Below are 24,576 nucleotides of genomic sequence, written 5' to 3' on the forward strand. Positions count from 1 at the left end.
AGGCCCTGGCCGCCGACCCCCTCAACTGCGTGCTCTACGGCATCCGCTCGGCGGCCCACCTCAGCTTGGGCCGCTACCGCCAGCCCCTGCATGATGCCAACAAGGCCCGAGACATCAACCCAAAATGGACGCAGGTACCACCTCCTCGGCCCTTAGCGCTGCCGTGACGGGAAAGGGACACTAGGGGAGCCGTTTAGCCCAAATCCTTTGTGACGTTTGCGAGAACTCCACCAGGGTCCACAGTCCGAAGTCCAGCCTTTTGAATGGAGGCAATGGAGGTCAAAACAAAAGAAGAAATCAACAAAAATGGTTTTGCCAAGTTTTTTTCCGTTTGCCTTTTTCCCACGCACGCACGCACGCACGCTCGCCCGCACGCCCGCACGCAACTGGTCTTGCGTAGCGTGCCCTTTGTGTGTTTCTGTCGGTGGAAAGCGCCGCCCGAGGCCCGCCCTGTCATTAGCGTTGGACCGGCGGCGCGTTGGCTGCTGAAGGCAGGACGCCAGCCGGCATGAGATTAGAACGTTTGGTCGGGGTCACCGTCAGGCCGGGCCGCGCCGCTCCGGTCTGGGCGGCTTAACCGCTGTCTGGCTCGCCTGGGACCATCCTGCGAGGGCAACCGCGCAAGCACATTCAAATAGCACTCATTCATCCATTTTATTTGCCACTCGGCTGACTGAGCGAGACAAGTGGGCCAAGTGCGCCGCCGCATCCTCATCCTCCTCATCGTCATCATCCACTCAGCCAATCAGAGCTCATGTTGACCTCTGCTGCCCCTGCTGTAACAACTTTGTAACGTGACCTCTAAACCTGTGTGTGTGTGTGCGAGAGCGGGAGGGGGCAGGGTCAGAGGCTCTGCGCAGCCTATCAGGTTTCAGCATCAGTCTTGAGCGAGCAGGTGAACTCGTTGCTGTCGGGCAAACATGATCAAGTGGCAACCCCGCAGGAAGGTGATTGTGCTCCTCCTGCAATCTTTTCACATTTACGAGTCCTTCCAGATCATCAAAAACAAAAATGCGGCTTGTGGCGTAACACTTGTGCCAATGCTTTTCAAAAAGATTTTCCATATACAGACTAGAGAGAGGCTTAACATTTACAGCAAAAGTAAGGAGTGAGTTTAAATTATGGGCAAACATCATATTGGTTGCCAAGGACACTTTGCATTGATAATGTTGATAAATAAGCAATGACATCATACAATACGGCGTATTCAGCAAGTTACTGTGGATGATGGACGAACTGATGGAAAGTGTTGATTTTGCTGGGATCCACAATTGGTGGCTTTTAAAAGGGCCGATAGCGGCCTAATTAGTCCAGCATGTTCCCTTGAGCGCTCACCCCTGGCTCGGGTTTATCGTAAATCCAACTAAGTTATCGCTATCTCAATGTCCCACCCAGGCTTTGCAGACTTCACATTTGAATGTCCTCCATGGTGTGCAGAGATGGCTTGCTGTCAAGAAGGATTCCATTTCGAAAAGGCCAGAGGGCTGGATTTCAGCAGCTCCTGTGCATCCATCAAAAACGACACTTGAACTGTTCCCAGACAGGCATGAACGCACACTCCTGTCAAACGGCGTTATTGTTTAAAGGCTCCCCTGAGTCCGATGTTACCGGATGCGTTTTGGGAGCCATCATGTTTAGTTTCTCCGTCCCGTTCTTCGGTTCCCCCCGCCGCCGACTCCTCTTCCGGCAACATCGAAATCTGCGACTGCCAGGAAAGACACAATGTTTAAAAACACACAAAGGCAATGGCATCGCAATGGATATGCTAGCTAAGTTAGCAACTTGGCTAATGCTAAACCTTAAGACTAATGCTAGTTCCCAAACCTGAACATCAATACCAAACGTAAAAATGCAATGTGAATCGTGACAAAACACTTAAATACTGAAATCTGACCCTAAACACCAAACCTCAACCATAGTCATGAAACTTATTTTGTACAAAGGTGCTGTCTAATTCATTCACAAAAAGCTAACAAGCTAATACGCTCAATTGCTCAAGCCTTTGCGGCTTCGTGTTTGGTAATAAAGTTGTAGCTCAACCAGGAAGTATTGGGAGTGGCGCCTGCTCATAAACGGTGACGACCGAAACTCCTAAATCCAAATTCCCCCGAGAAGATTGTAAACAAAGTATCCATCGCAATCAACCAGACGCTCACCGTGAACAGACAAAAATAAACACAATGAGAAGAATAAGGACCACGAGTGCCGCGATAACGCAGATGATGATGATCTGCTTTCTCTCTCCTATCCGCCCGTCCAGGTCCACGTACTCGCACCTGGAACCGATGTAACCATACTGACACCTGAGGAACCAAAGACCAGCAATTAAAACAATACGTCCAAGGCTGGATTTAAACTTTACGAGGAAACTTTGTCTCACCTGCAGGACGGTGTCTTTTGGTCTTTAATGTAGCGACACTCTCCATGGATACAGTAGTGATGAAGTTCATGCGGACATTTGCTGAAGTGTCCATTCCACTGTCCCGTGTCCAGAGTAGGCGCTAGACATGACAACATGCAGTTTGTTGAGATTAGTGCTTTCTGGTTTTTGGCAGACCAGATTAAAGAGTTGCATCCATAATTCAATTTATTTTATTTTTTTTAATACAAGCGTTTCCCTGCTTCAGGGCCGTTGCAAATGTCAGATGGTCTCCTTTGACTTCAAAGCTAACCTTCTGTTATGAGTCGACCATATAAATAGATTGCAATATGATCCTTAGGAAAGCTGGGGCGGGGGATTAGTGCCGCAAAAAAAAAAAAAAATGGCGTAGTTAAAGATTAAAAAAGCACATATACACGTCCGTGGTTATTATAAGGTTGGAAAACACACGCGACATTTCTTCTTGTTGGCTCGCTATCTTTATGACGCGTTTCCATGAGATTACCTTTAGATGGTGCCTCATAAAACAACACAGCAGCGGCAATGAGAGAGCTTCAAAGTGGGCAGACACAAAAGTTATTGAGTTCAAGGGGCCACCGAAAACGTCACGAGACAAACCTATTGTTATTTTCTCTCGTTCAAGCCTAGTTTACAGTGCCCGAATTTATTTTTGCATGGTTATTGCTGCTTAATTCAGTGTGGCCAATTAATTTTTATCTTGGATTAGTTAATGTCACATTTGGTCTAATCTTAGATTAATTTATATCATTTCTATTTAATTTATTTGAGTTAATTTGGGATTATTTTATTGTATTATTATTTTTATTTTTTTATTTTAGTGAGGCTTTAGTTTTTGCTTAAGTTTTTAAAGCTGTGCAAATATGACAAAATATGAATACTTCTAAAGCCTCGAATAGGCTTAAATGATCCATTTAAAACTGTCACGTAGGATTCAGTTATCCAAACATTTATGCAAAAGCTTTCCTACTTGCTGGTTTGTTTTTCTTTCCCCAATCTTATTTTGCCACCACATCCAATTTGTTATTTCACATCCCCCTCGTTCCAGGTAATCTACCTGTGCAGTTGTCTCCGTTGCCCTGGCGACGGCAGGGGCCTTCCGTTTGATTGACGGCTTTGTCAGTGGTGTTCCAGCTGGCCAAGGAACATTCATGCAAGGCCAGCACTACAAGTACGGCATATGCGTATACACACACACATACACACACACAGACACAGAGACAGCATGATTTCACTTTTTGTCACATTGCACCTGTTGTGTATTGTGCTGCTGAGTCATGGCTGATGAAAGTTTCCTTTTGGTGACCAACTGAAAATAGTTGTGAAATGAATTCGAAAGTGTGTATTTGTGTGTGTGTATGAAGTCTATTGACTATCACAGCTGCTCAATGGCCTGCTCGCTTCCATTCAAACACGTACTAAGGCCGCAAAGTCAGTTTCACTCTTCCTCGTTTAAATCATTAACCATGATAATAATAAAAAAAGCAATTTAATACTAAATGAGCAAGTACCTGTCAATATTGCAACATAGAGTCCAAAGACTTTGGCCATGACGTCTTCGCTCGAGCCAAAGTAGTCATCGGATGTGTGAAATTTCAATCCACACTTTATAAATTCCAAGGAAGGACAAAAAACTGCCCCTGTGGTCCACGACGTTCTTCATTTAGGGAATGTGTGGCCTTGGAAGCCGAGCAGGCCAGAGTGTGTGTGTTTTAGTGTGTGGGGCGCTCAGTGTGTGTGAATAGAGCAAAGAGGCGTCACCTGGAACTTGATACTCCCTCTCAGTTTCACCGCCCACATTTCTAAAAGAAAATACCTTCAAGGAAAGAACGAGTACACCTTTTAAGAATCCAGTGGCAGGTGTACCTTCCGTGGAAAGTCATTTAAATCGTCATGAAACCTTTTGGTGAGTCAACCGAAACATGAAAAAAAAATTCTGACTCAAAAATAAAAATCATGGGGCAGTTACACTTGAGCCCCATTAGTTCTTCCTAGCAACACAAGGAAAACATTTGTTTTCATTTTAGTCCCATTAGTCAATCAATGAAATCTCCAAAATGTGTTTCTTTTCATCACGCCATTATATATATTTTTTTATCATTGTGTAATTTCTTTATTGACCAGCAGATGACGTTATTTCGTTTCTGTAGTTACTGAAATCATATTTTGCTTTTAGATTTTGCTATGTATGGAGCAATCATACTAGTAGTAGTAGTGATCCTAGCTAAAGTAAAAAAAAAAAAAAAACATTAAAATAAAAAAGGGCTATGTACTATGAGAAAATAACACTCAGGATGAACAAATAAACTCTTAAACATGATCCCGTTGGTTTGTTTTTAAAACAGCTCTTAAATATGCAAATACAAACATAAGGGAAATTCAATTACCATTGAAAATTCTGAATACAAAGCATTGATTTCCAGAACTTTCTTCCCACTTCGAGATGGAGTGAAATGTTCTGAGCGTCTGTGGGACTTTGAACAGGAAGCGCTAGTTTCCTCTCTCGCGCTCTTTGTCTGGATATGCGCCCAACTTAGCCCGAGCATCAGGAAGCGATGATTTTAAGAGATTCGAACCGCCTGCATCCAAGCAACGTCAAAATAAACATCCTTGTCAGAGTTTCAGTGATACCTTGGGCGGTGACTATAGCTTGTAAACATTTTTCTTTTAATTAAATCAACAAAAAGCTGGTATTTCTAAGTTGTGTGCCAAATTTGCCACTGGGCTAGATATTTGAGCTCTGTGAATTATGCAAATGTTTCACACATGAGATGTCACTTGCAAAGTATTTATGGAATGTTTTAATCATTTTATATGTTTAAAAAACAGTCAACAAACTTTCAGTGCGTATCTTTTTGCGTTCCTTTACTGGCTGGTCGTTTCGTTTTTCTCCTAAAGATTCCACGTGACGCTTCTGATGCTGCTCGACGTCCCTTATGAGTGAGCGATGTTCCTCGCCGGCGGACTTCACACCACCGTGCAGGATCGTGGCTCTCGGAAGGGGTTGCTTCCTGCAGGGACGCCCACCAGCAGAGCGTCCCTGCCTGCGTTCTGCAGACAAAACTGCTGCAACTCCGCAGCAGCCTGCGACACCTGTTATATTATATTCATATTTACATATGTGTGTATTCATCTCATATAGTCTTAGACTTACTTTTAAGTCGATTTCTAAATATTCTTTCCCTTACCTTCATCCTCTCCACGCTGGCCTCCAGCTTCAGCTGCTCCACGAGCCGTCGCATACTGGATAAACTGGAATTGGAGGTCATGTTGGAATGTTTCTTCTGGTAAAAAGGTCTCGTCAGTCTTCCGTCGCGGCTTAACACTCAAATGGAGAAAGCAAACGACGGCAAAAGAAGGAAGGAAGAGCCGCGGTTTTTTTTTCCAAAGTGACCTCCCAGTCCATCTGGCTCCAATGGAAGGAGAAGCGCAAGAAAGGTAAAAAGAGCATTGGGGGTATGCATTGATCTGTATTGCTTCTATTTTGATGTACTGTATGATATTTGATGAATTTGGTGTCCGATTAACAAAAGTAAACTTTTTACTCATTAAACAGGTATCGTGAGAGAATACTTTACTCCCATCTAGCGGGTGAATGACTTTACTGCACAAATTGCTTTGCAAATTTAAATACCGTATTGTAAAGTACTGTAGTGCAGTGGGTTCAAAGATCTGGAAATAGTTTAAAATGAAAAAATTAACATTGTTTTCATTTCTCTTTACATATACGTATATTTTTCATTTAAAATGTCAAATAATATGAGAAGTTGCAAAGGAATATTTTAATTGAAAATGAGAAAAGTATATTTAAATGCAGTAAAATAAAATAAACAGAAGTTTGTTATCCCAATGTTTGCCAACCCGTGATGAAACGTCGATGAGTGCTAAATTACCGACACTTTTCCTCTGTACTTGAATGCATCATGAGAAAACCATGTGTCCGTGGAGTGACGTCACCACTCTGGCGAGCTCCCATTGGTCGATCGGCGATTAAGGGGAGGTTAGCTGGCTAAGAAGATAAACATGAAGGTGAAGCTCCTTCCTCGAAGAGCCATGTTTAAAAGTACGTAAACGAAAAGGGACAAATTTCAAAAGCAGCCATGGTGGAAGTGTTCGCTGGGCGCACTCTGCTCAACAAAGACGGCGACTTTGTAGAGCCCGAGGAAGCGCTGCGGAATAAGGTGGTGGGCATCTACTTCTCGGCAGGCTGGTGTCCGCCTTGCCGTGACTTCACGCCCGTCTTGTGTGACTTCTATACGGAACTGGTGGAAGAGGGCGAGCCCCCCGCGCAGTTCGAGGTGGTCTTCGTGTCGTCGGATAAATCCACCGAGGACATGGTGGAGTACTACCACGACATGCACGGCGACTGGCTGGCATTGCCCTGGACGGACGATTACAAGTAGTCAGTGTCAAATAAACAATCTTTTCTAAATTAGTATTTTAATTTGCCTTTTTGTTTGGCTTCACTGTCTGCTTAAAAGCTTATGGAGGTCACCCTCTCTTTCGTAATCCTAAACTCAAGAGGAGACTGCAAATCCCTCTCAAAGTCATTATAATTTCTGCAGAAAGCAACAAAAAAGAACATTCTTAAGAAGCTCACTGATCTGATGTTGTCGTTGCAGCGAGTTGAAGAAGCGCTACAACATCACGGCCGTGCCAAAACTGCTGATTGTGAAGGAGAATGGTGATGTGATCACTGACAAAGGCCGCAAGCAGATCCGAGACAGAGGCTTGGCCTGCTTTCGTACCTGGCTGGAGGCTGCTGAGATCTTCCAGAATTTCAAAGGCTAGAACTGTCTTTTCCCAACCTTTATTGAGCCAATGCACATATAAATCTCACGGCTCACTAGCAGACATGAGTATCACATAAGGTCATCCCAGACTTATGTATTTAATTTATTAAGCTATGCATTTTGAGAAAAAGCTCAGGCACATATTTTGCACGACATGTCATTTTTGATGTGTAATTTCACATCCATCATACTGTACCTTTTTATAATGTTTTTATGTGTTAATAAAAGAATATTCTAAAGACCTTGTCTGTTGTTGTGTTTAAGGGGCCTGTCTCACATAGAAACAATGCATTCCCTGTAGCCTCATTAACACACACCCTCACATACGTGTTGTCTCCAGTGTGTTTGTGTGTGCTGACTTTGCTGTTGTCACTGTCAAGCATCCAACAGGTTATTAAAAAGCAGCATGTCTCCAGAGAACCTTTTAAAGTGGCTCCCTGCATCTAACAGTGGTCTATATGGTCTGATGATACTATGACGTCATTCCTTGTAGTGTCTTTATGTAAATAACCACCATGTGACGTCCAATATTTTGGAAATAAAATGTGTATTATCTTTTAAGAAAACATGAACGCAACTTTCCAGAATCATAGCAAGTTCAGCCTACAGGTGGCGGTAGTACGTCCTTCTGTTGGTAGAGAAGCAGCACAGCGACAAAAATAAAAGAGAAGAAGAACCCGGTGACGGATATTCAACATGGCGTTCAATTTTGGCAGCGGCGCAGCCTCAAATCCTGCAGCAGGTAAGTGCGTTTTAGTTCAAAATTCAATTTCTTATAAGTTGTTTTTATTTGTTGGTGTCTCGGTGACATTTTTAAGCCCCGGTTTGACTCACATAATGTCAAGGGGTGTACCCTCGTGACAAATAGAGCATCGATGCATTTCTGCTGAGCCGGGTGACGATAAACATCACAATAATCCACAGGCTGTTTTCGGAATCATTTGCTTGTTTTCTATTCCTTCATCACTTTACAATAAATTTCATACAGTGGACAAGAGCGTGTATTTAACTCTTAAAAACTACCATGGAAAAATAATAAACGATCACTACTTGGACGCGCCTTAACTACGTCATTGCTGTCGCACTATTCTTACGTCACGACAATCGTAAAATGCCACCTTTTGTTATTCAATAAGTAATAAATAATGCTGTATTGAAAATATAAATCAATACTGTTGTGGCTAATGACGTGAAATATACATTTCTGGGCAAACTCTCGATGTAACTTGACTTATTGATAGCACTTGGGTTTTTTGTGAAGGCACAACAGGGTTTGCATTCGGTTCATTTGGCGCAAAGACCACTGCATCGACAGCTTTTGGCTTTGGTGCCCCCGCGACTACCACCACAGCCGCCTCTGGATTTGGCAGTAAGCCTCCTCTTCTTTTCTTAAGCCCCTGTCTACCAAGTTTTGAGAATAAAGTTGTACATCAATGAGGGGGGGAATGCCAAAAGATAGATGAGTGACTTTATTGACCTTAAATGTACTTAAGACATTATTACAATTCCAACTTTTTATTATTTTGTTATTTACTCTTGTAATTATGATTTTGTCATTGCATTGCTTGTATATTGTTTTCCATGTGCCCCGAAAAAATTTTTTTTTAAGTCATTCATTTCCAAGATGTTTCGGTAGTGTAATCTGAGCACACTTCTGGTTTCAGCTCTCACAGCTCCAAGTTTTGGCACGGCGACAACAACCGCTGCTGCACCAGCAACAGGATTTTCCTTCGGCGCCACCAACACGGGTACGTTGCCACACCTGTTTGAGTCCATCATCTTCGTGATTTTATCTTTGTATTAACACTTGTCATTTTAACTCCCGACTGTGTCGTTCTCTCCCTCTCGCTGCCCGCCATTGCTGGCCTGTAGGATTTGGGGGGCTGGGAACCGGAGGCGCAGCGGCCGGTGGGTTTAGTTTTGGGGGTTTCGGCTTAAATGCCAACCCGGCGGCAGGTGCCGTGGGCTTTAACGCGGGCTGCTTTGGCCCGACATCCACCGCTGGCACCGTTTTCAATTTTGGCAATAGCCTGCCTAGCACAGGTAGATGAAACCTTGTGAGTGATCCCGAGTCGTGCCGCGAGCACAAACATCCATGTGTCACGTCTGTGTTGTGTCGTGCTTCGTCATGTCATGCGTTGGCCTTTGCGTAAGGTAGAAATGACGTATGAGGGGCCATCAGGGACGTAATTTGTTCTTCCAATCGGAAGACTTTTGGAGGTAAGGTGTATTTTTAATCATTTGTTTCTATGGTTTCAATCCAAAAACCTGTGTGTTGCGCATTATAATTGATTACAAATAATCCTTAGTTGGTGACTGCCTACATAATCTGGAATTATGTTTGTGATGGCCCCTCATAATGTGTCAATGCACTCATCTACTTTAATACACCAACCACTTTTTTATTGATGATCCAAGCCCATTTTTTTTGTTTAGTCATTTGTTCATATCATACCGATATTGTCTTTAATAGAATTGATTTATCGTGATTATTTTTTTTTCGGTCCTCAGGCACTTTCGGTGGCTTTGGCACAACCACGACAAGTGCTGCCGGGCCGGGTTCCACGTTTAGTTTTGCGCCCTCTTCCGGCACCACAGGTAAATCGATGGACTCGACGGAGAAGCCTCCATTTGGCTTCTGGGGAAAAAAACGTGTCTCCATAGTGTAGCAAAAGTCAATGCGATGCGTTCAATGTGGCATGGTTTTCACAGCTTTGTTCTCTGCATTCTTTTGTGTTCGTAGGAGGCCTGTTCGGCAACACTCAAAACAAAGGCTTCGGTTTCACTTCCGGCCTTGGTACCGGAACAGCTGCCGGCACCAGCGGATTCGGAACCGGATTAGGTACCACCAGTCTGGGTGGGTTCGGTGGCTTTAATCTCCAGCCTGCTCAGCAGCAGCAGGGTGAGTGTCAGTGACAGCTGTGAGCAAATGACAGCTTCACTAAATCGGAGTAAACCGTTTGTTCTCTCACCAGGAGGCTTGTTTGGCCAGCCCGCTCAGCAGCAAGCTCAGCCCAATCACTTGTACCAGCAGGTGACCGCATTGTCGGCGCCCACCTTGCTGGGAGACGAGCGCGACTCCATTCTAGCCAAATGGAACCAGCTGCAGGCCTATTGGGGCATGGGAAAAGGCTACTTCAGCAACAACAACCCCCCCGTGGAGTTCAATCAGGAGAATCCCTTCTGCAGGTTCAAGGTAAAGCCGGATGAAAATGACATCACAGATGCTCAGGGCTCAGGTAACGCCGATTCACGGCTTAGCTCGCCAACGTCGCATGACCAGGTCGTCCGTGATTGGTCATGACCCGAGCCCTTGGCACAGAGCGAAAATGTGAACAGCTGTTCGGTCTTTTGCGCTCGCCAGGCTGTGGGCTACAGCTGCGTGCCCATCAGCAAGGATGAAGACGGCCTGGTGGTCTTAGTCCTCAACAAGAAGGAGGCGGACGTGCGAGCGCAGCAGCAGCTGCTGGTGGAGTCGCTGCACAAGGTTCTGGGAAGCAACCAGACGCTCAGCGTCAACGTGGACGGCGTCAAGTCTTTGCCTAACGACCAGTGCGTCTCACGTGATCACACACTCATTGATGATTCATTTGATAATCAATATCGTGCGTGACGTCTTTCAGGACAGAGGTGATCATTTACGTGGTGGAGCGCTCCCCGAACGGCACGTCCAAGCGTATTCCCGCCTCTACGCTTTTCACGTACCTGGAGCAGGCCAACATCAAGGCTCAGCTGACGCAGCTGGGTGTCGCCATGTCGGTCACACGCACCGAACTCACGCCGGCGCAGCAAAAACAACTTCTCCAAAACGCCCCGGCGGGTGTGGACCCAATCATCTGGGAGCAGGCCAAGGTGGACAATCCTGACCCAGAGAAGTGAGTCGCTTCGCTGTTTGTTTTTTACAAGCCGGCGTGCTAGACGTCCACAACCTTCACCTGTTTGGTGCCCAGGTTGATCCCAGTTCCAATGGTGGGCTTCAAAGAGTTGCTTCATCGACTTCAGATCCAGGAGCAGATGACTAAGCAGCATCAGACGAGAGTGGACGTAAGTGGACCACATTGACATTTAAAAAAATATATATAATAATAACTGAGGGTAATTGCGATTTTGCAGATTGTCTCCAACGACATCAGCGAGCTCCAGAAGAACCAGGCGACCACGGTGGCCAAGATCGCCCAGTACAAGAGGAAGCTGATGGACCTCTCTCACCGCGTGCTGCAGGTCCCACCTGCCATCCCGTCTCTCAACTCGTCTTTCCTCATTTCACCTTCTCACCATGGCCCCTCTTTTCTTCACAGGTGCTGATCAAACAGGAGACCCAGAGGAAAAGGGGCTACGCCATCCAGGTGGATGAGGAGCACCTCAGGGTGCAGCTTGACACCATTCAGTCAGAGCTCAACGCCCCCACGCAGTTCAAGGTGAGCAAAGCTGTCTTGAAATAAACCATTTTCTGAGCGTGCTTTTAGTGAACGTCGAACGTGTTTCATCCGTCAGGGTCGCTTGAATGAGCTGATGTCCCAAATCCGCATGCAGAACCACTTCGGGGCCGTGCGGTCGGAGGAGCGCTACAACGTGGACGCCGACCTCCTTCGGGAAATCAGACAGGCAAGCGGTTCAGACCTCCATTTTAAGACATGACTAGCTAGTCGTGTTAAAGGCTAACTAAAGTGTTTTTGCCCGCCTTCACATTTAGCATCTAAAGCAGCAGCAGGACGGTTTGAGTCACCTGATCAGCGTCATTAAAGATGACTTGGAAGACATCACACTCATCGAGCACGGACTGAGCGACAGCGGGCACGTACGAGGCGGAGTCCTCAGTTGAGCTGACCGCCGCACGATGTCACTTTGAAAACATTTGTACATACATCTTTGTATTGCTTTTTATTTGACGCAAAAACGTTATTAAAATGTCATTTCAAATGGAATCTCGAAACCCGCACGGTGGCTACATCTTTATTAGCGCGTGATGCCGATATCCCTCCAGACTAACGTGATATGTGGCTGTATTTTTGGCTCTCGCCACCAGATTTTTATTTTTTTTTATCCTGTTTTATTCCTGTTGGCTCTCCATGTTGTCAGATTTCCGCATATCATCTTATTGCCAGGTTTTCTGTTTCTTCCCTTCACACGCCGTCCTTGAGTGTCATCTGCAGAGGGCAATAACATTGCCAGAGTCTTTGACGGGAAGGAAGCAGAAAAAAATGTGTTCTACTGCAATGTGATGTTGATTTGAATTTGTTTGTCCAGACACAAAGTAGACACACTTTATTTTCCAGAGTGGGGCCACTTAAATGTCTGGCCCCGAGGCCTTGAGTTTGACACGTGGCGTGATTTTCTTTTTTTTTTTTTTACGTCTGTGGGTGGTTTTACACCTTAAATTCCTCTTAGTCAGCGTGTGTGCTGGCTCATCCTTCATGTTCTCTTTTCACACAGACAAGGGGGACAGTGCAACAATGTTAAGCATCCCAAGGCCAAGCATGGTTATAGGCAGATAAAAAGCCACTTTTCCCAGGCCCCGACAACCAATACCTTGAGCAGCATCCGCCCGTCTGGTCACTCCTACCCCGACACCTGCCATCGCAAGAAGCCACCACCGTTTGTCAAGTTTGCCCGCCGCTGTTCGTCCATCCAGAGATCCGAGATGTCCTTTGCCTTCATCGCTGTGATGGCACTGATGTGCTCCTCCGTGGTGATTGCGTTTGTCTTGCAGCCAGGGCAAGAAGATGCCATACCGCAAGACTCCGACAGCAGGTAGGCGACATTATCTATTTGAACACTCGTCGTGCGATGTTTATATTTGTATTGCCACCATGTCTGAATATTTATTTTATTTATAATTTCATTATTATGATACACATATTACAAATATTTCTATTCCTGTATTTCATATAGATTAATGCATAGTTTTCATATTTGATTCGTATATTTTAGCTTTAATATTTTCATTTGCCATTTTTTTTCCCCATTGTTTTTGTGATTTATATTCAGTAGTTTATTGCAATTTTTTATTGTGTATATTCTGTGAAGATTCAATTTGAGAATCCTGTCAATTTAATAATTGTGTCTTAAACTTTTCCACCCAAAAGATTATGAAGTTCCTGATTCTGTTTGTGTGCAGGTGCTGTAGTTTGTCCCTGCAGTCCATCCGCAAAGAGCTCTTGGCTGCTCTCAACCTGCAGACCGAGCCGCGGCTGCCAGAGGGCGCCAAAAAGCAGTGGAGCGAAACTGCTGAACGGCTCAAGGCTCTGGAAGGTCAAACGCGACTTGACATGTTGACAAACTTAATCCCAGAAAGTTTCACTCCCAATTTCTTCCCTATTTCTGTAGCTTCTTCCAACTCCTCCTCTGATGATGGTGGGGACACCTCAGGGTGCTGCTCCAGGACCTCAGAGGTTTTAATGTCAGGTACATACTCACGTAAAAATGGATTTGCTCCATGTTTTTTTTAACAGAAAGTCGATATTTATAAAGAATAACAAACAGTTCAGCAGTCACACGGGATTTTTATTCCCTTGGGCTCTCAACTACAACCTCTAGCTTAATGCTAACAAAAAAACGCCATAGACGGGCTAACAGATATTTAAACATAAACAGTGGGATAAAACTTAGATAAAAGGACCTCATTGGGTTAAATTGTGTCCTGTTTTTCCTTAGATCTTGGCTGGGACAATTGGATGATCTTTCCCGAGCGTGTGACCTTGGTGCACTGCGCCCCTTGTGGCCACAGTGCGTCATGCAGGCCCCAACCCACTGCCACCCAACGTGATGATTTGGAGGTGGTGTTTGCCATAGTTTGGTTTGCTGCCTTCTGGCTGTCTGTTTTGTTTTTTTTTTTGCTCCCACAATCCACACCCTTTGAGTGTTTTGAAAAGCTAAGGCAGCTGCAAATAGATAAGCCACGGTGTTGCCAACATCAACGTTGGAGCGCTGCAAGTCTCGGCGCTTCCCAATCTCAAATGAATACACAAGTAGTTTGCCAAAATTAATCAACCAAAATTTCTATCACGGTGCATCAAATTCATTAACCCTCCTGTTTATTTCTCTAGGTTCAGGCGCCATGTTGCCAGCCCATCGCCCAGAACCCGATGCCCGTCATGTACCGGGACGAGTGGAACACCATGGTCATCACCTCCATGCACCTGACCCGCCGCTGCGGATGCCCGGCCGCCCTGCAGCCTTCCCAAGAGTAACATTTGTCACCTGTATTCGCTATCGCACTGTAAAAAAGCCTTTTGACAAGAAATTAATCATCAATTTAACAAACAACCTCACAAAACTGACCCATTTTGGGGAGCAAAATATCTTGGAACCACGAAAAGCTTCCGAGAGGTTCTGCATTTCGTTTTCTACAAGCACCGTAACAGCTCATGCATGTTTTTCGTCGAGAAAGGACCACACAAGGTCACGCACTTGACAGACCGGATTTATTGCCTAACATTTGATCCTCGGTTAAGTCTCCTCGATGTCGGGGGGCAGCGTTTTAAAGCCGCTCTAAGGTACGGAATGTTCCCTCCAAAAATGTGCAAACGTCCGGGAGCCAAATTATTCGGCTTGTCTCTGCTCAACAGTTTTTTCTCTTTTGTAGGAAGAAGTCTGTTTGGGCATGTGAACCCTTAACAATTTCCATACAAAAGAAAATGTGTTGGTTTCATGTGCAGACGTGCAAGGGAGCTGAAGTCATCTTTTTAAAAATTATAAGAAGGTGTGCTTTGTTTGATCAATATTGTCCAATGAAATGCATTTATTTTGTCTGTTTTTTATTTTATTTAAAGAGACAGTCTCCACTTATAATCGTATAATTAAGGCGTATGTTTATGTATTCATAGCACCTCAATTTAATCATGCATGAGTTCACGATTCACTGGTACCATTTTCGTGTTTAATAAAGACTATCGGAATGAGCTTCTCATGTTTGCGCAGCCTTTGTGGTTTATTAATAGAAGTTTCTGCAAAGCTTTCACGCCTGCCAAACAGTTTGATGTGCAATTTCAGGGGGAAGGAATATAGCCAAGGAATGAATGTTGGCGTCATACTCCAGGAAATCGGTCGCTCCCGAGGGGAAGAGCAACTTGTTGCGCACTTCAGGATCTTGCAGTATTTGCGTGTGGAAAATCCTTCCCTATTTCAACTGCGACGAACCCTGCGAGAAGACAGGCCCGAGTTGTCCTGACTCATTGCAAAGGGAATAATGACGCGATATTTGGCCACGTGGGCGTCTTTCTGCGTGCTGTCCTCGGTTCTTCTGGCTTCACGCGCGATCGAGTGCTCAGGCAAGGAAACGCTGTTGCGACCGCTCCCAAGCGTCTTGCCACAACTGACGGATTGCTTGATGGAGTGCACGGAGAAGACGTTCGCCAGGAAATTGCAGATGCAGGATAAGCGTAATATACGGATGCAAGACTCCATTGAGGGTAAGCGGCCTGTCGTTCATTTTGGCGGGGAAAGAGCTTAGAGATGAGTGACTGTTCTGTTTTGTGTTGTTTTTTTTGTATAGACTTTTAGCTTGCATTTTTTTTTTTTATTGAATGAAATAAAGATAAAGAATAAATAAATAGAGATGAGTGACTGTTCTGTTTTGTGTTGTTTTTTTGTATAGACTTTTAGCTTGCATTTTTTTTTAAATTTGTATTGAATAAAATAAAGATAATAAATAAATAAATAAATAAAGAATTGTGGAATGCTGGCGCATTTTCTCACCTCAACCATCTCTCTTCCCAGGAGCCCTTGGAGAATACTGCTGGTCAACCAATATCAAGTGCAACAGTGGTGAGAGCTTCCAGCAAGCCTTCGTGGTGTTGCCCATCCACACGTCGGACGTTACCCCAGAGCCCGCAGAGGTGAGATGGCAGGCTAACGCTCTGCAGGAGCACACTACTCCCATCACCATCCCGCAAGCCTGTGGACTCCGCTACGACGTCAGCGACCACTTCGGCCCGGGCAGGAGGGTCGACTCGTTCTGTGTGGAGGTGGTCGGCCAACAGGATGTCCCGGCCTTTAATTGTCCGCCCTACCTGGTCACGTTCTGGCAGAGGAATCCAACTCTGATATGAGATGAGGGACACTCCCAGTCAGGTTGTCCAGTCATGCTGCTAATATACCAGAGGTGGGCGATGCATTTGGTGGCCTTCAGTGGGAATTGATCTGAATGAATCCACCTCTTCATAGCACAACGATGGTGTCACAATTAAAGAAAAAAACATCAATACAATGTAACAGCACGCAACAGCGTATTATCTAATGGCACATTACATAACCCTGACAAAAACAACACACTTTAATAATATATATATTTGTATTTGTGTGTGTGTTTGCGTGTGTGTGTGCGTGTGTGTCTGGGTGTTTTCTCTGCAATAACAAAAGTGCAAAATATAATATTTAATAGACTTACAATACAGTCTATTACCCACGTTTGTAGAGATTTTTCAGTGCAGACTTGCTTGGTAGTTTATAAGAAATATACATTTTAATTCATAAAATAATTTCTATACTACAAATGTGACCCTCTCGAGGATGAAGCGGGTCAGATAATGGATGGATGGGTAGATGAACAAAGATATCTGTTGTGTTTGTATTAGGAATAAAAAAAAATCTCAGAGGAATAGTTTGCTTGGTTTGCCAAGGTCAGTCAAAATCCAGAAATTACGTAACACTGCCCTCTTTTGGTTAAATCAGTACAGTGACTTTTTCACTTATGTTTGTACTACATTTTGTGCACAGTATGAAAAGTGCTAATAAAACAAAAAATCTGAATGATTGATTGAACCACCATTCAAGATCAATGTGATGCAAAAATCAAATAAGCAACACACAAAAAACAACAATAACATGAATCAAAGAAAGCAGTTACAATAATGCTCAGTACACTTTCATTCAAATTATGAATAATAACTCATTAATTTGAGCATTCTGCAAATGCAAATTAACAGCATGATTTATTTGAGAACCCCTTTTTTTCACGTTTTCGTCACAGAACCCTAGCCTAAGGTAATTAGCATTTATGACGTCATCAAGCCTACAAGCTAATGGCGTTCCCTGCATAGTACTGAGGACTGCCTCCTGGATGCCTTTTGACAGCTCGCAACAGGACGTCAGGGGACGGTATGGCCGGGGTATTTCCTGGCGACGTGTCCCCGGCCGTTCGCCTGTAAGACCTCCCCACACACAGATTTTGTTTTACGGCGAGACAGACATTATTTTGACGCTGTACTTCCTCATGCTACGCCTAGCTTCCACGCTAGCATTGCTAATGGACTGACTACTGAGAATGCTACTTGTTAGCTTAGCAACGCTCATACGTGGCTTGTGAATGTTAGTTTATTTTTATTTTTTTACAGTCTAGTTCTTTTTTTAAAGAATTTCTCACAATTACGTTTTATCAGACTGGCTTGTGTCATTCGCTTGTGTTTTTGTGGGCTAGTCGGCTATCGGATTAGCTTATTATAGCTTCCATTGTTTATATAGCTGCCATCTGAACGACCCTTCACGTGGGGTGACCGCAACATGACCACATGATCCAGGTCACAATAGAAATAGAAATGCGGGGGAGAGAGAAAACCAACATCCATTGATGTTCTCGCCACAAATGTGCAGCTAAATCAACGAAGATGTGTTGGTTTCAAATCTTCCTGATTGTCAGTCTTGTTGACTGGGTGAGATGTCAAGAGAGCCAACACATGACAACAGAGGAGATGAACACAATCAGGTCAGAGACTGATTATGTGCTTACAACAGTTTGGAGATAGCGGCTTGTTTTATTGACCCACATTCTCTTTTTTTTTTCAGGGATCGAATAGTTGAAATGTTTGATCATGCTTATGGAAGTTACATGGTAAGTAGAAATCACTCATTTCCTGTTTTTGTTTGAAACGGTTGTAGATGAAAAAGAAGCGATGTAAAGTCTCCTTTGAATCATTTGAGACTCTTTTGTGATTGCGTGCTGTACAAGTAAATGTGACTGACATCACTCATGCCTGCTAAAAGCAGAATTTGAAATTAAACAAGCAACTGTCGTGCTTATCGGTGTGAGTCACAAGAGTAAAAAGCCGTTTTTGAGTCAATTAACTGATTACATGCCCAAAGGGTTTTTGTAGATTAACACTCGTTCCATATTTTCTCCCGCGTTCCAGAAATACGCCTATCCGGCCGACGAGCTGATGCCCCTAAGCTGCAAAGGGAGAGTCCGAGGCCAGGAGCCTAACCGAGGCGACATTGACGAATCTTTGGGGAAGTACGTACGCAATATTTGGGCTATAATAATTAACAACAGAAATTCTAAGCTAGGATGAGGTCGTAACCTTCCCCCTTCCCCTTTTACAGGTTCTCGCTTACACTGATCGACACGCTCGATACCCTAGTGGTGAGTGCTCGCTTTCTTTGCCCTCTTGAGCCTCCCGAAAATATGCTTCACTCACATTTGTGTGTTTGTGAGCAGGTATTAAACAAGCTGGATGAGTTTGAAGATGGCGTGAGGAAAGCGGTGCAGGATGTACGCCTGGACAATGACGTGGTGGTATCGGTGTTTGAGACCAACATCAGAGTTTTGGGGTATTTAACACGCAGTACAAAACAAGACCACAAGGAGTCACACTTTCCCTGACTTGACTGAATTATTCCAGGGGCCTTTTAGGGGCCCATGTAATGGCTGACCTGCTCCGCCAGCGAGGGGCGAGGATGCAGTGGTATGAAGATGAGCTCCTCAACATGGCGACGGAGCTCGGCCATCGATTACTACCTGCCTTCAACACCTCAAGTGGCCTTCCTTACCCCAAGGTACTCCACATCCAAATTTTTAGCTGTCAGCACCTTACGGCTAAGACATGTGACACTTGATGTCATTATTGTGTCCAGGTGAATCTGCGTTACGGTGTCCAGAACCCACTTTCGCGTACAGGCACAGAGTCGGACACGTGCACAGCTTGCGCGGGAACGATGATCCTGGAATTTGCGGCCCTGAGCAGACTGTCAGGAGAGTCTGTGTTTGAGGTACTTTCCAAAAAACTCTCATGGAGCTCGGAAACAAAATTATGTCAAATACTTGACCATGCCTCCCAAAGGCAAACAGATTATTTCTTTAAATTCTCTCTTATGTTTTGAAATACTTCTTGTTGTTTTATAGGAACATGCCCGGAGAGCTCTGGATGTCCTCTGGGAGAGGCGGCAGAAAGGAAGTGACCTGGTGGGGACTGTCATCAATATCCACAACGGAGAATGGGTCAGACGGGGTGAGGAAATGTGAAATTCTATATATTGAACCGTTGCTAAGTGATAACATGAATGCATTCATCCCAAAAAAACTTGCGTCCAGACACTTATTCATGTGCGTTTGTTTGCAGACAGCGGAGTCGGTGCTGGCATCGACTCGTATTATGAATACTTAATGAAGGCCTACATTCTTCTGGGAGATGACGTTTTTCTGGAAAGGTTTAACATTGTAGGTCCTGCGTTGTAATTTTCGAGCCAATCTCTTTTTCGAGTAAAGTTCCCATTTTCAGAGTTAGCTCATGTCTTTTCCCCGGCCCAGCACTACAGTGCCATAATGAAGTACATCAGTCAGCCTCCCCTGCTGCTTAACGTGCACATGCACAACCCGACTGTGAGCGTGCGGAGCTGGATGGACTCACTGCTGGCGTTTTTCCCCGGCTTACAGGTTTGTCCTTATTGTTCACGATTCACTGCTGTCGAAACATCAGCAGCTCTTCGTATCTTCTCGCTCAGGTCTTGAGAGGAGATCTGAAACCGGCCATTGAAACCCATGAGATGCTCTACCAGGTCACCAAACAGCACAAATTTCTTCCAGAGGTAAAAATATAAATTAATTGGTCGGATTTTGTATTTTATAATTTATTTATTTTCCTTTAAATGTCATTTAATGCATTTTATAGTCTGTTTAATTCCATTTTGCAGTCGAGTTATTGTCACTTTTTGCTGTAGGCTTTCACCACAGAATTCCGAGTTCACTGGGGCCAACACCTCCTGAGACCAGAGTTTGCAGAAAGCACCTACTACCTCTACAAGGTGACTAAAGTTCAATAGAACACATTTACATTTCATTTCAAAGAACACTTTGAACCACTGATGGTAAAAGGACTTCTCGTGCAGGCCACCGGCGACCCCTATTACCTCAGAGTGGGCCAGTCCATCGTGGAAAAACTCAACGCTTATGCCCGAGTGCCTTGTGGGTTTGCTGCTGTGCAAGATGTCCGCACGGGGACGCACGAAGACAGGTACTAGCCCTTCCTTATCGGGAATGCTTTGGTCCGCAGGTAAAAGCAAGAAATTCAACATGAAATGACTCACTATTTACAAACGTTGTCATCTGCTGCCATCTTGTGACAGTTTAGTCACATGACAGGAAGTATTGTTTTGTATACCTGCCCGCAGACGTCAGTCCAAACGTTTCTGTTTTGTACGTAGGATGGACTCGTTCTTCCTGGCAGAGATGTTCAAATACTTGTACCTGCTGTTCACGGAGAAGACGCAGCTGCCCATCGACATCGACAACTACATCTTCACCACAGAGGCCCACCTTCTGCCCGTGTCTCTATCCACTACACAGCCATCTTGTCAAGGCAACAAAACAGTCAGTTTGTTTCTATTGTTTGTGTTGGAACCCGATTGCGTGTCGACACTCATTTTTGTTGTCTAAGGAAACAGATGCTGAGGCCTACAAAGAAGATCTCTTCACACACACTTGCCCGAGCATGGACACGTTGTTCCCAAACAACCCTTCATTTGCCAAAAGCATCCGGGACGGCTACAAGTACCTGACTGGGGTTGGGCGAGCTGTCCATCACTCACCTATCAGGTGCCACATTTTATTTGTGAATTTCAGCCCTTTTTACGCTTTTGTTTTTATTGTGATTTTTTTATTTTTTTTCCCGTACAGACAAATCGAGTTACCATTTCATGATAGTGGCATCGAACCAGTGGAGTTCCTAAAAAGAATGGGCATTTCCCTCATGCCGCTGAATGATTTCAGTACAGGAGACAGCGGAAAAGTACGTCGTGTTATTTTGTTTCGTCCGCGCGCTTAAACGACTATATGGGAAAAAAAAAACTCAAGCACAAATCCACTTTTCCATTCGTTAAGGAGCATAAAGGAGTCTACCGGATGAAACTTGTAGCTGAGGTGAGACAAACATTTGAGGAGGAGGAGGAAGTGGTGCCTCACGTGGTGCAGCTTATATCCCCTCCGTTTCTGGGGAGGACCGTGCTTACGGCGGGCCCGGCCAAGTTTGGGATGGACCTGACCAAGCGAGAGCACGGTGTAAGTTTCCCATGGCACAACCATACTTTGTTGACTGTCACTTTTTACAACCACGGTTTTTCTTTTTGGACATACTCCTACGTGGCAGGTGAAGGGCAGCGTAGCAAAGGCGTCCCCTTACACAGCATGCGGCCCACTCGAGAATCCGGCTGAGCTGAAAGGCCACATCGCCCTGGCGCTGCGTGGCGACTGCATGTTTGGCGCTAAAGCACGCTGGCTGCAGGAGGCGGGCGCCATAGGAGTCATCTTCATCGGTGAGCGTCACAACCTCAGCACTTAAAAGTTCCTTCCCCTGAAGCTTTTGTCTTGTCGCTTAGACCACAGGGAGGGAAGCAGCAGCGAGGAAACGCCGCTCTTCCAAATGGTCGGCGACGGCGGCCCCACCGACGACATCGCCTTGCCGCTGGTCTTCCTGTTCAGTCGCGAGGGCGCCGTGCTGGCCGCGGCCCTGCAGGAACATCAAAACGTCGACGTGCTGCTGCTGCCTCAAGAGAGGCAGCTGGGCCACGGTGAGACCAAAGGGAAAGAAAAGAAAATCCAAGAAAACAAGACGAGCCGGTTTGTCAGTATTCAACTGAGTGTGGCGCTGGAAGTATCGCTCGGTTTGCGCAGCTATTTATATTACGATCAGCTATTGATATTACGAGGACAATTCTTGAATTGTTTGATCACAAACAACAGTCAATAACAATTGCTGCCTTTAAACTTTGGAGGGTTTTTTTCTAATGATGTTAAAAATATTCCTGTAATTTATACTATTTGGATAAGGAAGGGGCTGCCTTCCTTTTGAATCTTAATTCTTCATCTTGAAGAATTTTTAAAATTATTTTTATAGGACTTTTCTTGTAACTAATCATCCAATCATGTACTAAATAATGTATTTGTGTTGTTGTCTCTCTGTCCAGGTAAAACAGACAAACCAGTTCTTAACATTAAACTCAGACTTTCTGAAGAGGAGGACCTACAGGAGGAGGAAGAGGAGGAGGAGGAATCTGAATCCAGCAAGACCACGCTGACGGTGCTTCTCGATGAAAGTGAGGATCTCAAATGAGATGAACATCACGAGTAGCTTACGTTGCACTATATGGTGTGAATATGAGCCTTGCACGTTCATGTGTAAGAACACAAAACCGTGACCGCACGAGCTTCGGAGAGCCGACGGCCACACGCCCACAGTGAAAATGGAGCTTTAATCCTCTGTTTTGAGATGAGACTAAAGTAGGTCACTCCGGGCCAAAGCTGTTCTCAGAGTTTTAATATTCTGAGCTTGTTGCTACCTGATTGAACCTCCTGTGTCGCTTTTGGTCGGCACCTACGACTGACTCGGACTTAACACGATACCTCACCTTTTGGGAGGATTCATGTAAGGTAGAAAAAAAAAAGTGTTTTTATGCAATGTTTTTAATCTAGATGTGCACCTTTTTACTCAAGCGTTAATTATAAGGAATGAATAGCTGCAATGTGAACGATTCAATACGTGAGGAGAAAATTTTTTATAATTTGAGTTTGTATGCAACTTCAGGGAATTAGGGTATGAATATTTTATTTTCTGCAGTTGAGAATGGGTGCGTTGGGATTTTTTTTCATCACAATGCACAAGATTTCAGTCTCAACTTCCCTCTTAAGACAATATAGCTAGAATTTTGTCTTCACTTTGTCACATTCCAAGAAAGGAAGAAACAGACTTGTATTTTCAGGCAACAACGTTATTGTGCCAGTTTCAAAGTGTGCAATATTTATTGGACTTGAAATGATTCACGTTAAAGTATGGACGAGTTACTATAAGATAGTTCTTGATGCTAGAATATGAAGAAAAAGAAAAGAAAATCACACGACTTAGACCATACAGCTGTTTTTTTCCCCCTTTTGTTTGCACAGTGAAACCTTTCCATCATGCTGCTCATTTTCAATTTTGTTGTCTTTTTTTTTGTTCTCATCCTAATGATTGAATGCATCCTATTTTTGAGTTTATGAAGTAGGGGACTTGGACATTTATACCTCAGGACTGCTGTTCACACAGAAATGGATAGGATATGAATTTTCAATTGTATTTTCCTGTTTTTGTACTGCAGTTTCCGAAGCTGTCACGCCATGAGTGGCTGAAATGTGCCCCGCCCAAAAAAAAAGCATAAAAGGCCCCTGTCTCAGAACAAAGGCAGTCAATGAATAAAAAAAAATATAATCCCTTTTCCTCTCTCATCTATGCAGAATATCTGCCGTGTCACTCATGAATTTGACTTGTGATGATGAGGCACAGCAACCGGTTTGTTTCTGTCTTATCCTTGTATGATCAGTGATCACGTAAGGCCAAAAAGAAAAATTGGTTGCTGAATTATACCATGAAATGGAAAATCCAGGGAAATATAATTTTGCTGTGGTTTCTTAATATATAATGGATACTTTTTTCTTTTTAATGTGTAAGCATTATTCATAGACTGTTTATGTGGCACATGGACAGTGCAATTCACATAACAAAAAAAATGCAATGTAGAATTTCAAAATTGCCTATCATAAATTATATAAAGACACCCTTCTGGCCTCTTCAGGCAAAGGGTAAACACACAGCAATTACAATTATGATGATGATGTTATCCAACCGGTTTGAGACGTCATCACGTTTCCGTTTGCTACACTTGTTTCCTCGTATGCGTGCCCCGCAAACTGCTGCCTTCAGGGGCTGGGAAACGGTCGAAATTACTAGAAACAACAGAAATATAAGGTTTACCGAAAACATACATTGATATTCCATGTTATTTTTGCCTTTCCTGAATCTGACACTCTTTAAAATTAGTTGTCATGCGAAAATATATAACCTTAAGAGGCAGTCCATTCAAATGCTCTTCCACTAGATACATCATTGTAACAGGGTTGATTTTTTTTTTAACAGAATTAACAAATACATGAAATATAGTTTTATTTTAACATTCATTTATACATTTTACTTGCTGCGGCCGATTTGTTTTTTTAAAAATATATTTTGTTTGGTGGTGTTTGGTGCGCATTCTTCCGTATGTCAACTACGTGGCCAGGTAACGCGTTAGTAATTTCTCAGGAGGGCCTGAAGGCATCACTCCCAAACGTCATAAACAAGCAGCCAACCTCACACTCCCCCCCTCCCG

At 44.2% G+C, this 24,576-nt stretch overlaps 6 protein-coding genes and 1 long non-coding RNA gene across 12 annotated transcripts; 4 read left to right on the forward strand and 3 right to left on the reverse strand.

Moving 5' to 3' along the window:
* Positions 1–956: 956 nt before the first annotated feature.
* On the reverse strand, positions 957–4,125 carry btc (betacellulin, epidermal growth factor family member). Its single transcript, XM_037265758.1, has 5 exons — positions 3,910–4,125; positions 3,456–3,563; positions 2,381–2,501; positions 2,157–2,303; positions 957–1,705 (listed from the first exon to the last, which is right to left on the reverse strand). Exons 1-5 carry the CDS (start codon positions 3,947–3,949, stop codon positions 1,564–1,566), a joined length of 558 nt encoding a protein of 185 aa, XP_037121653.1. The 5' UTR covers positions 3,950–4,125; the 3' UTR covers positions 957–1,563.
* A 1,054-nt stretch (positions 4,126–5,179) lies between these two features.
* Positions 5,180–5,813, reverse strand: gng10 (guanine nucleotide binding protein (G protein), gamma 10). The gene is made up of 2 exons (XM_037265762.1): positions 5,587–5,813; positions 5,180–5,491 (listed from the first exon to the last, which is right to left on the reverse strand). Exons 1-2 carry the CDS (start codon positions 5,665–5,667, stop codon positions 5,366–5,368), a joined length of 207 nt encoding a protein of 68 aa, XP_037121657.1. The 5' UTR covers positions 5,668–5,813; the 3' UTR covers positions 5,180–5,365.
* A 452-nt stretch (positions 5,814–6,265) lies between these two features.
* On the forward strand, positions 6,266–7,433 carry nxnl2 (nucleoredoxin like 2). Of its 2 annotated transcripts, XM_037265760.1 has the most exons (3): positions 6,266–6,461; positions 6,605–6,800; positions 7,021–7,433. In XM_037265760.1, exons 1-3 carry the CDS (start codon positions 6,422–6,424, stop codon positions 7,187–7,189), a joined length of 405 nt encoding a protein of 134 aa, XP_037121655.1. In that variant the 5' UTR covers positions 6,266–6,421; the 3' UTR covers positions 7,190–7,433. The 2 variants fall into 2 exon arrangements, with proteins under 2 accessions (XP_037121655.1, XP_037121654.1); XM_037265759.1 differs by having other exon boundaries at positions 6,273–6,800.
* A 407-nt stretch (positions 7,434–7,840) lies between these two features.
* Positions 7,841–12,130, forward strand: nup54 (nucleoporin 54). Of its 4 annotated transcripts, XM_037265655.1 has the most exons (14): positions 7,841–7,933; positions 8,453–8,560; positions 8,856–8,939; positions 9,064–9,234; positions 9,703–9,789; positions 9,935–10,093; positions 10,167–10,387; positions 10,556–10,743; positions 10,815–11,066; positions 11,142–11,235; positions 11,305–11,412; positions 11,490–11,609; positions 11,686–11,796; positions 11,885–12,130. In XM_037265655.1, exons 1-14 carry the CDS (start codon positions 7,888–7,890, stop codon positions 12,011–12,013), a joined length of 1,878 nt encoding a protein of 625 aa, XP_037121550.1. In that variant the 5' UTR covers positions 7,841–7,887; the 3' UTR covers positions 12,014–12,130. The 4 variants fall into 4 exon arrangements, with proteins under 4 accessions (XP_037121550.1, XP_037121552.1, XP_037121551.1 ...); XM_037265657.1 differs by lacking the exon at positions 9,064–9,234; XM_037265656.1 differs by lacking the exon at positions 8,453–8,560 and having other exon boundaries at positions 7,844–7,933.
* A 124-nt stretch (positions 12,131–12,254) lies between these two features.
* Positions 12,255–16,946, forward strand: gsdf (gonadal somatic cell derived factor). Of its 2 annotated transcripts, none has more exons than XM_037265659.1 (6): positions 12,255–12,942; positions 13,310–13,443; positions 13,519–13,596; positions 13,846–14,159; positions 14,238–15,602; positions 15,910–16,946. In XM_037265659.1, the coding sequence occupies exons 1-5, from the start codon at positions 12,833–12,835 to the stop codon at positions 14,379–14,381; spliced, it is 780 nt and encodes a 259-aa protein (XP_037121554.1). In that variant the 5' UTR covers positions 12,255–12,832; the 3' UTR covers positions 14,382–15,602; positions 15,910–16,946. The 2 variants fall into 2 exon arrangements, with proteins under 2 accessions (XP_037121554.1, XP_037121555.1); XM_037265660.1 differs by having other exon boundaries at positions 13,846–13,967.
* LOC119131325 lies at positions 14,016–16,019 on the reverse strand. Its single transcript, XR_005099638.1, has 2 exons — positions 15,889–16,019; positions 14,016–14,367 (listed from the first exon to the last, which is right to left on the reverse strand). It is a non-coding gene; the product is annotated as an uncharacterized LOC119131325 (long non-coding RNA).
* A 249-nt stretch (positions 16,947–17,195) lies between the features above and the next one.
* On the forward strand, positions 17,196–23,644 carry si:ch211-282j22.3 (ER degradation-enhancing alpha-mannosidase-like protein 3). The gene is made up of 21 exons (XM_037266508.1): positions 17,196–17,335; positions 17,653–17,893; positions 17,974–18,019; positions 18,318–18,418; positions 18,508–18,547; positions 18,623–18,735; positions 18,807–18,960; positions 19,039–19,173; positions 19,307–19,412; positions 19,524–19,621; positions 19,712–19,837; positions 19,906–19,989; positions 20,122–20,205; positions 20,290–20,414; positions 20,605–20,770; positions 20,838–20,995; positions 21,077–21,188; positions 21,281–21,457; positions 21,546–21,711; positions 21,775–21,966; positions 22,363–23,644. The coding sequence occupies exons 2-21, from the start codon at positions 17,796–17,798 to the stop codon at positions 22,506–22,508; spliced, it is 2,427 nt and encodes an 808-aa protein (XP_037122403.1). The 5' UTR covers positions 17,196–17,335; positions 17,653–17,795; the 3' UTR covers positions 22,509–23,644.
* Positions 23,645–24,576: the final 932 nt, after the last annotated feature.

Source organism: Syngnathus acus, chromosome 12, assembly GCF_901709675.1.
Source record: "Syngnathus acus chromosome 12, fSynAcu1.2, whole genome shotgun sequence".
NCBI classification, from domain to species: domain Eukaryota; kingdom Metazoa; phylum Chordata; class Actinopteri; order Syngnathiformes; family Syngnathidae; genus Syngnathus; species Syngnathus acus.

Bases quoted from the DNA above. Each gene is read 5' to 3' on its own strand.
- btc (XM_037265758.1), bottom strand. From the start codon at position 3,949: ATGGCCAAAGTCTTTGGACTCTATGTTGCAATATTGACAG. The intron at 3,564-3,909 runs GTACTTGCTCAT...CCGTACTTGTAG, and splicing joins CTATGTTGCAATATTGACAG to TGCTGGCCTTGCATGAATGT. The intron at 2,304-2,380 runs GTGAGACAAAGT...TTGGTTCCTCAG, and splicing joins CAAAAGACACCGTCCTGCAG to GTGTCAGTATGGTTACATCG.
- gng10 (XM_037265762.1), bottom strand. From the start codon at position 5,667: ATGACCTCCAATTCCAGTTTATCCAGTATGCGACGGCTCGTGGAGCAG. The intron at 5,492-5,586 runs GTAAGGGAAAGA...ATAATATAACAG, and splicing joins CCAGCGTGGAGAGGATGAAG to GTGTCGCAGGCTGCTGCGGA.
- nxnl2 (XM_037265759.1), top strand. From the start codon at position 6,499: ATGGTGGAAGTGTTCGCTGGGCGCACTCTGCTCAACAAAGACGGCGAC. The intron at 6,801-7,020 runs GTCAGTGTCAAA...TTGTCGTTGCAG, and splicing joins TGGACGGACGATTACAAGTA to CGAGTTGAAGAAGCGCTACA.
- nup54 (XM_037265655.1), top strand. From the start codon at position 7,888: ATGGCGTTCAATTTTGGCAGCGGCGCAGCCTCAAATCCTGCAGCAG. The intron at 7,934-8,452 runs GTAAGTGCGTTT...TTTTTTGTGAAG, and splicing joins AGCCTCAAATCCTGCAGCAG to GCACAACAGGGTTTGCATTC. The intron at 11,797-11,884 runs GCAAGCGGTTCA...CTTCACATTTAG, and splicing joins TCCTTCGGGAAATCAGACAG to CATCTAAAGCAGCAGCAGGA.
- gsdf (XM_037265659.1), top strand. From the start codon at position 12,833: ATGTCCTTTGCCTTCATCGCTGTGATGGCACTGATGTGCTCCTCCGTG. The intron at 12,943-13,309 runs GTAGGCGACATT...GTTTGTGTGCAG, and splicing joins CCGCAAGACTCCGACAGCAG to GTGCTGTAGTTTGTCCCTGC. The intron at 13,597-13,845 runs GTACATACTCAC...GTTTTTCCTTAG, and splicing joins CTCAGAGGTTTTAATGTCAG to ATCTTGGCTGGGACAATTGG.
- si:ch211-282j22.3 (XM_037266508.1), top strand. From the start codon at position 17,796: ATGTGTTGGTTTCAAATCTTCCTGATTGTCAGTCTTGTTGACTGGGTG. The intron at 19,990-20,121 runs GTAAAAATATAA...TTTTTGCTGTAG, and splicing joins AGCACAAATTTCTTCCAGAG to GCTTTCACCACAGAATTCCG. The intron at 20,206-20,289 runs GTGACTAAAGTT...CTTCTCGTGCAG, and splicing joins GCACCTACTACCTCTACAAG to GCCACCGGCGACCCCTATTA.